The 15,711-nt window shown below is 41.9% G+C and overlaps 1 protein-coding gene across 6 annotated transcripts in view; it reads right to left on the minus strand.

Annotated features, from left to right (window-relative positions):
* DCAF10 (DDB1 and CUL4 associated factor 10) overlaps nt 1-5,947 on the minus strand; it is a 61,108-nt gene extending 55,161 nt beyond the window's left edge. For all 6 annotated transcript variants that reach the window (XM_034967454.3, XM_055092018.2, XM_008967744.4 and 3 more), the window contains exon 1: nt 5,276-5,947. In XM_034967454.3, coding sequence (XP_034823345.1) covers nt 5,276-5,814 — 539 coding nt within the window. In that variant the 5' untranslated portion in view covers nt 5,815-5,947. The remainder of the gene's footprint in view (nt 1-5,275) is intronic.
* Nucleotides 5,948-15,711: the final 9,764 nt, after the last annotated feature.

The raw sequence follows: 15,711 nt of genomic DNA on the forward strand, positions 1-15,711 counted from the left end.
ACAGGCCTTGATCATCTGCTGTAGATTCTATCCTGCCATGGGAATGTATACTGTGCCAAGAGAATTAATATATTTTGATGGCAACTGCGGTAGTACAGTACTATTACTCTCATTTGACTGCTCTTCTTTCTGGATCTCCCGGGGCTGTAGTTCCCAAAGGGGCCATGTGAGAGTGATATGAGAAAGGTAGGCAGCCCTACTCTTAGGGAAGCCAGACGATCACTGGGCCTATGGATTTTTTTGTGTGTTGGAGGGTGCCAGGCACGGGTGAGGAGTAATTAGAATGGCTGCTGCCCTGTAGTTCTCCAGTGAGATGTTTGCTGACAGTCTCTTGCTGTCCTAGTTCTTAACTCTTTAGTTGCTATATAATTGGTTACTATAGGAAGTCCCAAGGAAGGCGATGAAGCATTAAGATGACACTTAACAGGCTTGGGGCAGTAACTGTTCAACCACTATGGACATATCAATATTTTAACAACTAGTATAGCTGAACCAGTATCAGCTGAATAGCAGGCCTGAATGTAGTCTACGAATGCCATTAAGAGTAAGATTTTAAGAGGTACTGTTTTTTATTTATTTTTTAATTTAATTTTATTTTTTGCAAGACAGGGTCTCTGTTGCCCAGGCTGGAGTGCAGTGGCACAATCCTGGCTCACTGCAGCCTCCACCTTCCGAGCTCAAGTGGTCCTCCTGCCTCAGCCACCTGAGTAGCTGGGACAAAGGGGCACGTTACCACAACCAGCTAATTTTTGTACTTTTTGTAGAGACAGGGTCTCCTTATGTTGCCCAGGGTGGTCTCAAACTCCTGGGCTCAAGTGATCCACCTGCCTTGGCTTCCCAAAATGCTGGGATTGTAGGCGTGAGCCACTGCGCCAAGCTACTCTTTGTCTTTTAATTAGAATATTTAGTACCTTATAGTTATTGCAACTAGTAATGTTTGGATTTATTTTCAGCTATTCTTTGTGCTTTTTATTTATTATATCTTGTCTTTTTTTCTTTTCCTTTCTTGCCTTCTTTTGGAATTTTTTTCTCATTCTGTACTTTTTCTTTTACTAGTCTGGAAATTATAATTTTTGTCTTTTCGTTCCTTGAAAAATTTAAATACCTATTAAAGCCCAAAGTTAACATATATTATTATCCCCCCAAATACATAAAAACTTAGAATGTCACCTTATCATTTATTTTTATTTTACTTTGAGATGGAGTCTCACTCTGTCACCCAGGCTGGAGTGCAGTGATGTGATCTCCGCTCACTGCAACCTCTGCCTCCCAGGTTCAAGTGATTTTCCTGCCTCAGCCTCCCAAGTAGCTGAGATTACAGGTGTATGCCACCACAACAGGCTAATTTTTTTGTATTTTTAGTAGAGACAGGGTTTCATCAGGTTGGCCAGGCTGGTCTCACACTCCTGACCTCAAGTGATCCGCCCGCCTCGGCCTCCCAAAGTGCTGGGATTACAGGCATAAACCACCACACCCGGCCTCACTTCATAATTTATATGCTATTATTGTCTTCTGTTTTTGTTCCATCTCTATTAATCCCAAAAGACATTATCAGATTAACATGTACATACATATTTAACACTTTTTGTTCTTCATTCCTTCTAGCTTCTCAGACCTTCCGTTTGAAAATAATTTCCTTCTCTCTGAACTTAGAATTCCTTTATTGGAGGTCTGCTGGCAAACTTACTCAGCTTTCCTTGTCTGAATATGTATTTATTTCATCTTTGTTCTTGGCAAGGACAAAGAACCTATGTTTGTTGGGTATAAATCTAGACTCAGGGTTTTTTCCTAGCATATTGAAATAATTACCACTGTCTCTATATTTATATTATGGTTGAAGACTAATTGGCTATCACTCTCATAGTTGCTCCTTTGAGGCCTTTTTTCTCTACTTTTTTTTTTTTTAAACGGAGTTTTGCTCTTGTTGCCCAGGCTGGAGTGCAGTGGTACGGTCTTGGCTCACCGCAAGCTCTACCTCCCAAGTTCAAGCGATTCTCCTGCCTCAGCCTCCTGAGTAGCTGGGATTACAGGCATGCACCACCACACTCGGCTAGTTTTGTATTTTTAGTAGAGACAGGGTTTCTCCATGTTGGTCAGGCTGGTCTCGAACTCCCGACCTCAGGTGATCCACCCACCTCAGCCTCCGAAAGTGCTGGGATTACAGGCGTGAGCCACCGCACCCGGCCCCTTTTTCCTCTGTCTTTTAAGATTTTATATTTATTGTCCCACAGTTTCACTACAGTATGTCTAGAAAGAATTCTTGCTTGGGTTTGTTGGGCTTCTTAAATCATGGCTTGGTGCCTTTCTTCAATTCTGGAAAGTTCTCAGCTATTATGTCTTCAAATAGTCCCCCTTACACCATATGATATGCTTATATGGTATAAGCGTACCATATAGTTAGCCAGAGTTCCTGAAGAAACTGGGACTATTTTCTTTAGGAACTCTGGCTAACTATATGGTATGCTTTTTCTCTCTATGCTCTGTGTTACTAAATCTCCTTTTCATATTTTCAATCTCTGTGTTTTCCAGGTCTGTATTCTAGTTAGTTTCTTTGCTTCTATTTTCCAATATGTGAATTATCTCTATAGCTGTGCCTAATGTGTTCTCATGGAGGACAGTTTGACAGGGTCTGACATACTATAATTTATTAACATTATCAATTTTACTTTTTCAAAATGTCATTTTAGAAGGTGATACACTTATTTTGACAATGTTTCTATCACTTAAAACATTTTTTGAATTCTTTAGAAAATACCTTCTAACCCATTTATCTTTTTTTATTGCCAAATTCCTTATATTGTGGTCTCTATTAAATTCATAATTTTAATTTTTACATTCTGTGTCACCCCCTCCTTCTCTGTATTGAGAAGTCCTTGAGGGTGACAGTGGTTATGCTACCTGGTAAGCTGATTTAACTCATATTTAACTGAAAGATATGAGAAATTACCTCATTTAACACGGATATGTCATCTATCTGTAAAATTACTTTAAGTCCTACACAAATGTAGGGCATACTAGATGAAGTAAGAAGGCTGAAAAATTAAAACACTGAAGTATTTTCACTCATCACCCTGATAAACATGAAAAAGAATGGCAGTATGCAGTGTTGCCAAGGGTATGAGGAGACAGGCATGTGTCTAGAATGTAGGAATCAGAATATAGTAATGAGAATTAGTATGATCTTTGCAGAGGGCAATTTAACAATAGATATAAAAATCTTCATAACAATAACTCATTCTAGGGATTTATCCTAAAGATATAAATACAAAATATTTGTTCAAAGAGGTTTTATTTAAACTAATGAAAAATGTTAATGTTGTAGAAATATATTTATTAACATAAGCAGTTCACAATTTACTGTAAGAAAAAAAGCAAGCTACAAAACAGTGATTCCATGTTTATATTAAAATAAACATACACAAAGTAAAAATTTCCTTAGATATCCATTTAATCTCTGGGATCATAAGCGATGTTTAGGTATTTTTTGCTCATTTATTGCCTAGGTTTTACACAATGAGCATATATGTTAATTGTGTAATTTAAAATTATGGAATTAAGTGCAAGAGTTCCTAACCACCTTTTACAAAACTGTTATGAGAAAATACATTCTAGATTCAAACAAAAACTAAGCAATATATCCCTTATTCTAACAGCTCTAAAATCTGTTCTTCTCATTATACTCCCACCTAAAATCCTACATCCAAAAAGTAGAAATAGCTGCTTCTGAATTCCTGAAAGTATCGGCAGGAGGTTGGGAGGAGAGGGGCCGGGATATGAAGAGAGAAACTGAATATTTGAGGACAGACTGTTCGTGTTTTGAGGGAAACTTTAGGAATAGGGCTTGGCTGAAGGAAGGAGGCTGCGAGGTTCCATGAATAAGTTTCAGCAAAATAATTTCTCCTCTCACCAGTTTTCCACCTTATTCAGGTGTGCATCCACTGCTACATGCTCCAACCAATTGCTGTTGAGACCCCAGAGACCCCAGCACCACGTGTGATTAGGAAGCACTTCCATCATTGAAATGGAATAGAGTCTACTTGCTCACAGTAACTCCTGTTTCTATTCCTTTGCTCCTTCCTTAGCAACTTCAGGTCTTTCTTCAGTAAAATTTTTTGCTTTGTAAACCTATTTTTTTTCACCTCCTGTAACATGACATGCTGCCCTTCTACGACCTTTGACATACCAATCATCTCCATCTGAAATACTTCTATCCCTTTCCCAACCCTATCTTGACTAATTTATTTCATACTCATTTTTATTTTCATTTAGGTGCCACTTCCTCAGGGAATCCGTGAACACAGTCCATAACAGAGTCCTTCAAGACTTTATCTCAATTAACAAATATATTTTATGCATTATTTAGTAAGGCTATCTACTATCTAGTTGAACCATTAAGTCCCAGGCTCAATGAAAACAGTGCCATTAGCTGGTTTTGCTCAGCACGGTTACTCCTGCATTTGGAACATAGCAAGTGCTCAACAAATATACGCCGAATGAGAGAATGAATGAATGAACAACTGAGTAAACAACTAGCAACCGAGAGGCTTTGGTGGGGTAAGAATTACATTAACTATGTCACCTCATGGTGGAACTGTGCACATTTTTTCTTTTGATGGCGGACTTGTGTACTGACAAGACAAAGTTTTAAATAGATACGATTTTGGAAAGTTCCCTTTAAAGCAAAGCCATACAATAAATGTTTAATCAGCCAAGAAAAAGGCTGTAGTCTAGCCTGGGGACTTCACAAATGACCCAAATCATGAGAGCCACGTCTCTACAGTGTCTTAGTACTGTATCTTCCTTGAGCAAAGGAACGCACTTGCCCCATCATGGCAAGTTCAGGTACAGAGTGCAAGGAATCTACAGCTTTCCTACCCCGACACAGGTTTAGGTAGGAAAACGCGAGCCTAGGATGATGGGGAGAAAGCGGGCATTTATTCAAAATGTATTTACTGAGCACCTACTGTGTACCAGAAAGCCCTAGTTGTGGGCTGGCTCTGACAGGTCCGCTGTGTAGCTTCGGGCATTTCTCCTTCACAGAGCCCAAGTCCTGAAGGCGAGCAAGTGGGGCCCCGCCTGCCTGCCTCAAAAAGCTGGGCTGGGGGTTCCAAGGGCGAGAATGCGCTTCAGAAAGTGCCAGGAGGCACGAAGGCCAGCGGCCCCAAACGGCCTTGCTAACCTCGGCCCGGGCGGGGGGAGCGAGCCCAGGACGGCCGTCCGCTGGCAGCAGAGCCGGGCGGAGGCGGGCGCCCGCCCTCCGAGGGGCCGCGCTTACCCGTCGGGCGAGTACTCGAGGTTGAAGACGGCGCCGTGGGTGCGGGTGCTGAGGTACACCGAGTCCGCGGGGTGGATGGAACCGTAGAGGCTAGTCATGGTGCGAAAATTGTCCCGCGCCGGGTCCACGAACAGCCCGCGGCCCAGGCTGCGCTCTTTCAGCCACCCGAACAGCCTAGCGCCAGGGCCGCCCAGGCCCGCGCCGAGGCCGTGTCGGCCCCGGCTCTTGGCCCTGCAGTCTGGCCCGGGCCGCCGGCACGGAGGGGAGGGAGGTGACGGCTCTCCCGGGGCGGAGGCAGCTGAGGACTCCGGAGCTCCAGGCAGCCCTAGCTCTCCGGAGCGCGGGGCCGGGGACAGCGATGGGGCGCCGGGGCGGCGAGGGCTTCGGGCGGGTGGAGGGGGATGGGTCGCATCAGCCCCGGGATGTAGTGGCGAGGGCGGCCCGGTGGCTGCTGCCTGCCCCTCGTGGGGCGTCGGCTCCTCAGCCCCGGCTCCGGCCGATCCGTCCCCTCCAGGGCTATGGGGCCCAAAGGGAAACATGATCAACGCCCCCGCCCCCCGCTCCGGGCCACTGCCCCGCCGGCCGACACCTCAGTGCCCCTGTTCAGCTGCCACTTCCGGCGTGCAGCGGCCTAACCCCACCGGCTGGAAACCCGCGCCGCCCCTCGGCTACCGTCCGCCGGGGACCGGGAAAGCTGAGACACCGCCGGGCTTGGGGCGCCGCAGTCCCGGGAACGGAGGTAGGGAGCGAGTAGTTACCTGTGTGAGCGACTGAGCATCTGGGCACCTGATCTGGGTGGCAGAGTCGGTCTGTAGTTGTCAGTGACCGGTGGCCGCGTGCCTGGGGATGAGTGGCCTGACCAGTCAGTCCTGTGAGGCTGAGTATGTACTGGTGTCTCCACTTTACACTGGGATCAGCGAGGGATTAAGAATTAGTGCATTACGTGCAGGCCACACACAATAGGTGACATGCCACTCTTTTTTTTTTTTTTTTTTCCCGAGATGGAGTCTCGCGCTGTCGCCCAGGCTGGAGTGCAGTGGCGCGATCTCGGCTCACTGCAACCTCCGTCTCCCGGGTTCAAGCAATTCTCTGCCCCAGCCTCCCGAGCAGCTGGGATTACAGGCGCCCACCACCACGCCCGGCTAATTTTTTGTATTTTTTAGTAGAGATAGGGTTTCACCATCTTGGCCTGGCTGGTCCACCTGCCTCGGCCTCCCGAAGTGCTGGGATTACAGGCATGAGCCACCGCGCCTGGCCAGCATGCCCAACTCTTAAAGGCACAACAAGTTCAGGGTGACCACAGGCAGCTTCTTCCAAAACCTATTTGTCACAAGGCAAAGGAGAGACTGAGAGGAAACAGGTTTGGATGTGCTACCCAAGGAATGGCTGAGATAGCCAGTCTGTGTATCTGGGCTTAAATGAAAGATGGCAAATAGGTGATAGTTACTTTTCTGGGTCAACTTGACTGGGCTAACAGATGCCCAGATAGCCTGGAAAACCATTATTTCTGTGTGTGCCTGTGAGGGTGTTTCCAGGACAGATTAGCATTTGAATCAATAGAAGATCTGCCCTCACCATTGTGGACAGGCATCATCCTATTCATTAAAGACTGAAAAGGAACAAAAAGGCAGAAGGGTGATTTAACTTTCTCTTAGGTTGGTACATCCATCTCCTGCCCTTAGACATCAAAACTCGGTTCTGCGGGCTTTGGACTTGGGGACTCATCGTCAGTTTTCAGGCCTTCAGTCTTGGACCGGGAGTTATACCATTAGCTCCTCTGATTCTCACACCTTCAGACTCAGACTGAATTACACCACCAGATTTCCTGGTTCTCCAGCTTGCAGACTGCAGATCATGGGACTCCTCTACAATGATATGAACCAATTCCCATACTAAATGTTCTCTTATATCTATATCTCCTATTGGTTCTACTTCTCTGGAGACCCCCTGGATGGGTCCAATCTACTGTAGCAGCCTACTTGCCTGGCATTCACACTCTTCATGTGTATGCCAGCAAGTATATTCTACTGAACCCATCCTAGAAGTCCTAGGCTGTCGAATTTTGTAGCTGTTACTTAGCTTTCCTTGCCTACTAGCCGAGGTAGGACAACTATTTGAGTAACCAGGCTATAGATTAGCCACTGGTCCAGGAGGCTGCCAGACCAAAAGTCTTTGCCCATACAGACTCATGCTCTTGGGAATTTGAATTGGGAAATCAGAAGTGAGGCAGTTGGCCATGATGGTTGGGATTGAAAAGTCATAAGGCAGAGTGAGGCCACTGGAGTCCTGAGCAAACCAAAGGAGTAAGAGAAATCATGAGAAAGCAGCAGCCATGAGAGAACAGACTTGAGATAGAGGGTGAGAAAGAAAGTTGATGGTAGGAGGAGATACAGATACATAAAAAGAGACAGACTCAGAACAGGTTAGACTTGTTCTTGGCAGAGTCCCCCTAGGGTCTTCCTGCAGAGTCCCTTGAGGTACCAGAATGATGGCTGCTCAATTTCAGTTTCAGTTTCCTGTGGGATGATCACTTGATTTCACAATACCTGAACCAGGACTTATGCACTGACAAAAAGAATCAAGGGCCAGACACAGTGGCTCACACCTGTAATCTCAGTGCTTTGGGAGGCCAAGGTAGGAGGATCTTTTTTTTTTTTTTTCAGGGTCTCACTCTGTTGACCAGGATGGAGTACAGTAATACAGTCATGGCTCACTGCAGCCTCAACCTCCCAAGCTCAAGCAGGAGGAAGATCTTTTGAGGGTAAGGAGTTTGAGACCAGCCTGGGCAACGTCATGAAACTCTGTCTCTCTATGAAAAATAACAAAATCATTCCGGTGTGGTGATGCATGCTTGTAGTCCTAGCTGCTCGGAAGGCTGAGCCAGGAGGATCCCTTGAGCCCAGGAGTTCAAGGTTACAGTGAGCTGTGATCACCCTGCACTTCAGCCTGTTGCACTTCAGCCTGAGCAACAGAGTGAGACCCCATCTCAAAAATTAAAAAAAAGAATTGGAATGACAACCAAGAAAACAAATGTGTCCTTTCAACCAGGGAGCCTTCTGTAGCCCAAAGAAAACAATGTACTCAAGGAGTAAAGTGATCCTATCATATAAGCTTATTGAAAAATAAAAAGCAAACATTCATATAATGTTTAGTATATGCCTAATATTATGCTGAGTAAAGTGATCCTATCATATAAGCTTATTGAAAAATAAAAAGCAAACGTTCATATAATGTTTAGTATACGCCTAATATTATGCTGAGTTAAGTGATCCTATCATACAAGCTTATTGAAAAATAATAAGCAAACATTCATATAATGTTTAGTATGTGCCTAATATTATGCTAAGCTGGTTCATATATATTAACTCAAAACTCAAGGTATGTTGGTACGATTATTATCCCCATTTTAGAGATGAGAAAACACAGACACAAAAAAGAAAAGTCAGGCTGAGAGTGGTAAAGCCAGGATTCAAATCCAGGCAATCTAGCTCCAGGTTCCATGCTCGTAACCAGGTGCTACACACACATTTGTAGATTGGCTTGGATCTATAGCTATCGCTGTACATACAAGCTCCTTGCCAAGGATGGCAACTCAATAGTATTTTTTAAAAACCTCCAAATCCAAGCCAATCTACAAATATCAGGTCTGGCTCCCCTTTTCTTCTGAACACTTTTAAATTCTGAACCTTTGAATAACTGTAATCCCATGAAAAAGAACAACTTCCATTTGTTGAGTAAGTGCTTCACCAGGCTTATTGGTAGGAGCTTTGCAAGCATTGTCTCTAAATTTCCCTTTACTGGGGGCAGCCATAACTTGGCAACTACGAGGAAATGCAAGCTCAGTATTGCCACAGCTACAGATTTTTCAAAAAATGCCACATGTGGAAGTTCAAAATGAGGCCTGCTGTGGGCTCAATGATGCCACAAGAAATAGGACATAGGATGATATACCTAACACAGCAAGGAGATGCCTTGTGTGGCCATCAGTAGATCTTTGAGAAAAGACAGAGTCACTCTGTTTTACAGGCATGAGCCACTGTGCCCAGCCTCATATTCTCTTTATTTAAGAAGATACCGGAGGTTATGGACCTCTAGCAAAATGGACAGGTAAAGCAAGAAAGTGGAATAAAAGTGATCTAAGTGGATCTAAGAAGGAGAGCAGTGCAGGAAGGTATAAAAGACAGGTGTACAAAAAGGGAGGGAAATATGACACATGCTACAACGTGTATGAACCTTGAGAATATTATGCCAAGTGAAATCAGCCAGTCACGAAAGGATATATATACTGTATGTTTCCACTTCTATGCAGTACCTAGAGTCGTCAAATTCACAGAAACAGAAAGAAGAATGGTGGATGCCAGGCACTACGGTGAGGTGGGGATGGGGAGGTATTGTTTCATGGGTACAGAATTTCAGTTTTGCAAGATGAGAAGAGTTCTGGAGATGGATGGTGGTGATGGCTACACAACAGTATGAATACACTTAACACTGTGTATGTACTGAATGTACATGTAAAAATGGTTAAGATGATAAATTTTGTTATGCATATTTTACCACAATTAACGAAAAGACAGCTGTGCAGCAGTCCTGAAGAGCAGCCCCCCCAAAGTGGGAGGAGCACAGAGTGGGAAGTCTCCAGAGGAAAAATGGAAATGGAATGTTGCAATCTATTAAGGCGAGGCAAAAGACTCCAATGCCAGAATAGTGGAAGAAATTAACAAAGTATATAGAATAACAAACAATGGACTGAAACGAAGCAATCACCAACTCCATGAAAAATAAAGGATTGCATAAAACGTACAATCTGTCAAGGCAGATAACAATATTTGCACTGGTAATATTGTAAAAAATGGCTTCTGATTTAACCAGAAATTGTGCTGTAACTATGCCGTGTGTTAGCAAAGCGTGGAGAGGGAGGGATGAAGAGTGTGGAAATAGGAAGAGCCAAAACCACATCTACCTTGTCAGGAAGTCAACACATTCTCTTAAAATTAAGAAATCAAGCAATATCAGTGTATTATATTTAAACATTGAGGTAAAATAGCAGAGAAAAGAGCTGTAGATGAAGGTGGTTGTCTTTTCGGATGGGAACTGGAGGGTGCAATGGGTAGGAATTTTTTCATCTTCTCAAACTGAAATTCGTATACTTAGGCATGAAGTCCCATTTCCACCCTCCAACCCCCACTCCCAAGCACCTGGCATCCCCTGCTCTTTTTCAGAAGCCTTGTAGACTCAAAATTACCTGCACTATTTAGGCGAAAACTAAAAGTGGATATTTTCTAAGGTGTAAGTCATGTTACTGTTTTTCCTCAGGTATACTGTTCTCAGCCTAGAGCAAAAGTAAACTTTTAAGTGGTCTCTGCAGGGATATCTGACATTAAATGTTCATAAAGCTGGAGAAATACCTAGCAAGTTTAAAAGTTAGTGGAGCTTTCCCTGGTACAGAAACTCCTTCACAGAATTCACACTATGCCTTTGATATACCGGTTTCTAGGTTCTCGGGATCTGAGTGTGTATGTGCATTTGCACAAATTTGGTAGTTTGAATCTGGTGTGTTTGATGCTATGACAAATTATGGACAGTGAGCTATGGAAACACAGATGAGGGACAGTTCAGCAGAGGGTCAGAAGATACTCCCTGGAGGAGCTGGTGATCAAGCCAGTTTTTAAGGAGAGGTTAAGCAGAGGGAGGGAGACTGGATTGTTAAGCAGGGTGCATACATGGCATGAAGAATGGCACAGATCAGGGCATGTTTGGGAAATTTACAAGGGATTTGGTGTTGCTCAAGAAATGGAAGTCAGGGAGAAGCAGGATGAGGTGGCAAGGTGAGCAGAGGAGAGGGTCACAGAGAGTCTTTTTTCCCTGTAGGTGATACGATGCTCTCAGAGGGCTTTCAGGCAGGAGAAAGGCATGGTCAAAGCTGTGTTTGTTATTTGTTTTGCAACAAGTTTTTCCATATATTTGCCCCATCAGGCTGAATTGTCATCAAGAAGACATCTATTTTGCCTGTCTCCATATTATGTTTTTAGTTATGAAAAATTTTCAAACAAAATTAGAGAGAAGAGTATTTAAAAAAATAACTATGTGCCCATCATCTAGATTCCATTATTAGGATTTTGCCACATTCAATTCATCTCTCTCTCTCTCTCCTTTTTCTGTGAAAATAATTCTTTATTGTGGTAAAATATATATAAACATAAAATTGACCATTTTAATCATTTTTAGATATACAGTTCAGTGATATTAGGTACATTCACATTGTTGTGCATCCATCACCACCATCCATATCCAGAACTTTTTCATCTTCCCAAACTGAAACTCTGTACCCGTGAAACAATGACTCTCACTGACCCATCTCTCCAGCCTCTGGCAACTAAATATCAACTTTCTATCTCCATGGTTTGAAGGCATTTCATGTAAATGGAATAATACAATATGTGGCCTTTTACTTAGCGTAATATTTTCTAGATTAATTTTACATTGTAGCACATTTAGTCCCTTTTAGGTTTAAATAATATTCTATTGTATGATATACCATGCTTTGTTTATTCACTTATCAGTTGCTGGACATTTGCATTACTTATACTTTTGGCTATTATTAATCATTATGCTATGAACATTCATGTCTAAGTTTTTGTGTAAACATAAGCTTTCAATTTTCTTGGGTATATCCTAGAAGTAGAATTGTCTGCCTGCCTTTCTTTCTTTCTCCCTTCCCTTCCGTCCCCTCCCCTCTCTTCCCTCCTCCCTGCCCCCCTTCCATTCCCCTCTCTTCCCCTCCCTTCCCCTCCCGTCCCTTCTCTTTTCAGAGATGGGGTCTCTGTTACTCAGGCTGATCTCAAACTCTTGGGCTCAAGTGATCATCCTGCCCAGGCTTCTACAGTGCTGGGATTACAGGCATAAGCCACCACACCCCTGGCTGGAATAGCTATGTTATATGGTAACTTTATGTTTAACTTTTTAAGAAGCTGCAAAACTGTTTTTCAGTTTTCAAAGTGGCTGTACCATTTTATAATTCTACCAGCAAGATGAGTGTTCTGAAATTTCTATATCCACAACACTGGTTATAATGTCTTTTTGATTGTAGCCATCCTAGTGGAGGTGAAGTGATATCTCATTGTGATTTAATTTGAATTTCCTAGATGACTAATGATACTGAGTATCTTTTCATATGCTTCTTGGTTGTTCATATATCTTCTTTGAATAAATGTCTGTTTGGATCCTTGGCCCACCTTTAAATTGGGTCATCTATCTTTTTATTATTGAGTAGTAAAGTTCTTTATATATTCTAGATACATGTCCCTTATCAGACATATAATTTTTAAATATTTTCTCCTATTCAGTGAGTTATCTGTTCTAATTTTGATAAAGTCAGATTTTTCAATTTTTTCCTGAATGTGCTTCTGGTGGTATAATATCTAAGAAACCACTGTCAAATCCAAGGTCACAAAGATTTGCCTCTGCATTTTCTTCTAAGAGTTTTATAATTTTAGTTCTGAGATTTAGGCCTTTCAATCATTTAATGTTTTTATATAGTTTAAGATAGGGATCCAACTTCATTCTTTTGCATGTGTATATCCAGTTGTGCTTACACCATGTATTGAAAACATTATTCTTTCCCCATTGAATTGTCTTGGCACCTGTGTAAAAAATCAGCTGATTGTAAGCATAAAGGGTTTAAAAAAATATTTCTTCCCATCTCTCAACTTTTAGCTGAAGATGAAGTTTTATTTCTGTATCTTAATTCTATTCCATTAATCTATATCTATCCTTATACCTATACAACATTGTCTTGATTACTGTAGCCTTGTAGTAAGTTTTGCAATCAGAAATATAAGTTATTTTGTTCTCACAAAAGAAGAACTTTGTTCTTCTTCAAGATTATTTTGGCTATTCTGAGTCTCTTGAATTTCCATACAAACTTTAGGAGCAATTTGTCATTTTTTGCAATGAAGGCAGTTGGGATTTTGAGAAAAATTGGATTGAATCTGTATTTCAATTTTGGGAATAGTGTTATCTTAGCAATATTTTTTTAAATTATTGTTATTTGTGGAGATATGGTCTCACTTTGTTGCCTAGGGTGGTCAGGAACTCCTGGGCTCAAGCAGTCATCCTCCCATGACCTCCTATTAATAATATTAAATCATCTGAACCATGAAAATGGGATGGGGTGCCTTTTCAATTATTTAGATCTTTGTTAATTTCCTTTAATAATATTTTGTAGTTTTCAGAGTTTAAGTTTGACATTTCTGACCGGGCACAATGGCTCATGCCTGCAATCCCAACACTTTGGGAGGCTGAATGTGAGGATTGCTTGAGCCCAGAAGTTCAAAATCAGGCTGAGCAACATAGTGAGACTCCCATCTCTACAAATTAAAAAAAAAAAAAGTTTGACATTTCTTTTGTTGAATTAATTCCCAAATATTTTCTTTTCTTTGATGCTATATAGTGGAATTATTTTTCAAGTTTTATTTTTGGGTTGTTCATTTCAAGGGTACAGAAATATAATTAATTTTTGTATATCCTGCAAACTTGCTGAACTTGTTAGTGTTAGCTCTAATGGTTTTGTGTGTGTGTGTGTTTGTGTGGGTGGGTGGGTGCCTTAGGATTTTCTATATACCAGATCACATCACGTGCAAATATAGATGGTTTTAATTTTTCCTTTCCTATCTAGATATCTTTTATTGCTTTTACTTACCAAATTACCCTGGACAGAACCCCCAGTATAATGTTGAATGGAAATGGCAAGAGCAGACTTCCTTGTCTTATTCCCGATCTTAAGTGCAAAGGTTTCAGTCTTTCACTATTAAGTGTTATCTGTGGGTTTTTCATAGATGCCTTTTATCAAATGGAGGAGGTTCTTTTCTAATCTTATTTATTGAGGTTTGGTTTTGTTTTTGTTTTTAAATCACGACAGGGTGTTAGACATTCTCGAATGCTTTTTCTGCATCTATTGAGATGGCATAATACATTAATTGATTTCAGATGTTAAAAGACCTTGCATACTTGGGATTAATTCCACTTGGTCACAGTATACAGTCCTTTCTATATGTTGCTGGATTCAGTTTGCTAGTGTTTTGTTGAAGATTTCTGTGTCTGTATTCATACAGGATATTGATTCATAAAGGAAAAGGATAGTTTCCTTTTCCTGTGATGTCTTTAGTTTTGATATCAGGGTAATACTAGCCTCATCAAATGAATTGGGATGTGTTCCCTCCTCTTCTGTTTTTTGTAAGAGTTTGTGATAACTGGTATTGATTCTTATTTAAATGTTTGGTATAATTCACCAGTGAAGCCATCTGGGAATGGGCAGACTCTACCTTATTGCTATTACTGATGAGTTTGATATTACCACCTGATATGGTTTGGCTGTGTCCCCACACAAATCTCATCTTGAATTGTAACTCCCACAATTCCCATGTGTCATGGGAGGAACCTGGTGGGAGGTGATTGAATTATGGGGTAGATCTTTCCTGTGCTGTTCTCAGAATAGTGAATAAGTCTCACAAGATTGGATGGTTTTAAAAATGGAAGTTTCCCTGCACAAGCTCTCTATTTGCCTGCTACCATCCATGACTTGCTCCTCCTTGCCTTCCGCCATGATTGTGAGGCCTCCCCTGCCATGTGGAACTGTAAGTCCATTAAACCTCTTTTTCTTCCCAGTCTTGGGTATGTCTTTATCAACAGCATGAAAATGGACTAATACACCACCTCATGAGACCTTGTGCCAGTTATCAATGTATTGTCTCTCAGGTCCAAATTCATCCTTCACTGACTGCTCTGAGAAAATGGATCTGAGCCTTAAATTTTTTTTCCTTTGTTCTCTTTCATGATGATATGCTTTATAGGTAGAAGGCCCTGAAGAGGCATTTCAGGAGGAATGGGTTTTGCTTCCTGGTCCAATTGTGCTCACTGGCACACTTCTGCAGCACAGCAGCTTCTCCAGCATCTGTTCCTGCTTTGATTGGTGGCCAGAAACACTGAGCAGCCAGCAGTGTTCCTTAGCACCCTATTGGGCTGTTTTATAGCAGAGGCTTCCAGGAGACCCCTCCCCATGAATACGTTTCCTCAGCAACCTAAAAGTGCCAGAAAATTCTAGAGGGTGGATTTATAGGAAGTTCCACTGGAAGATTCCCAATGACTTCTTGCCATTTAATGAGCCATAGCCACACTCTTCAAAAGGGTCTCAATCTGCCCTGGCTGGAGGCGAGAGGCTCCTCTTTGGGAACTCTATCACAGCATTAGAGTAGCAGCTGTTCCTTATATCTGCTATTGCTATACTCTTTAAAGCTCTCTAGTTCTTATTAGCCAGTGCTTCATTATTCCAATACCCTGTTATAGCTAATAATTCCTCATATATTAAACTATCTTTATTCAAATGAGCATGGTTTGTCTTCTGATTAGACTTTGATGAAGATATCTTAAGCTTTTCCATG

This window comes from Pan paniscus, chromosome 11, assembly GCF_029289425.2.
Source record: "Pan paniscus chromosome 11, NHGRI_mPanPan1-v2.0_pri, whole genome shotgun sequence".
Taxonomy (NCBI): Eukaryota; Metazoa; Chordata; class Mammalia; order Primates; family Hominidae; genus Pan; species Pan paniscus.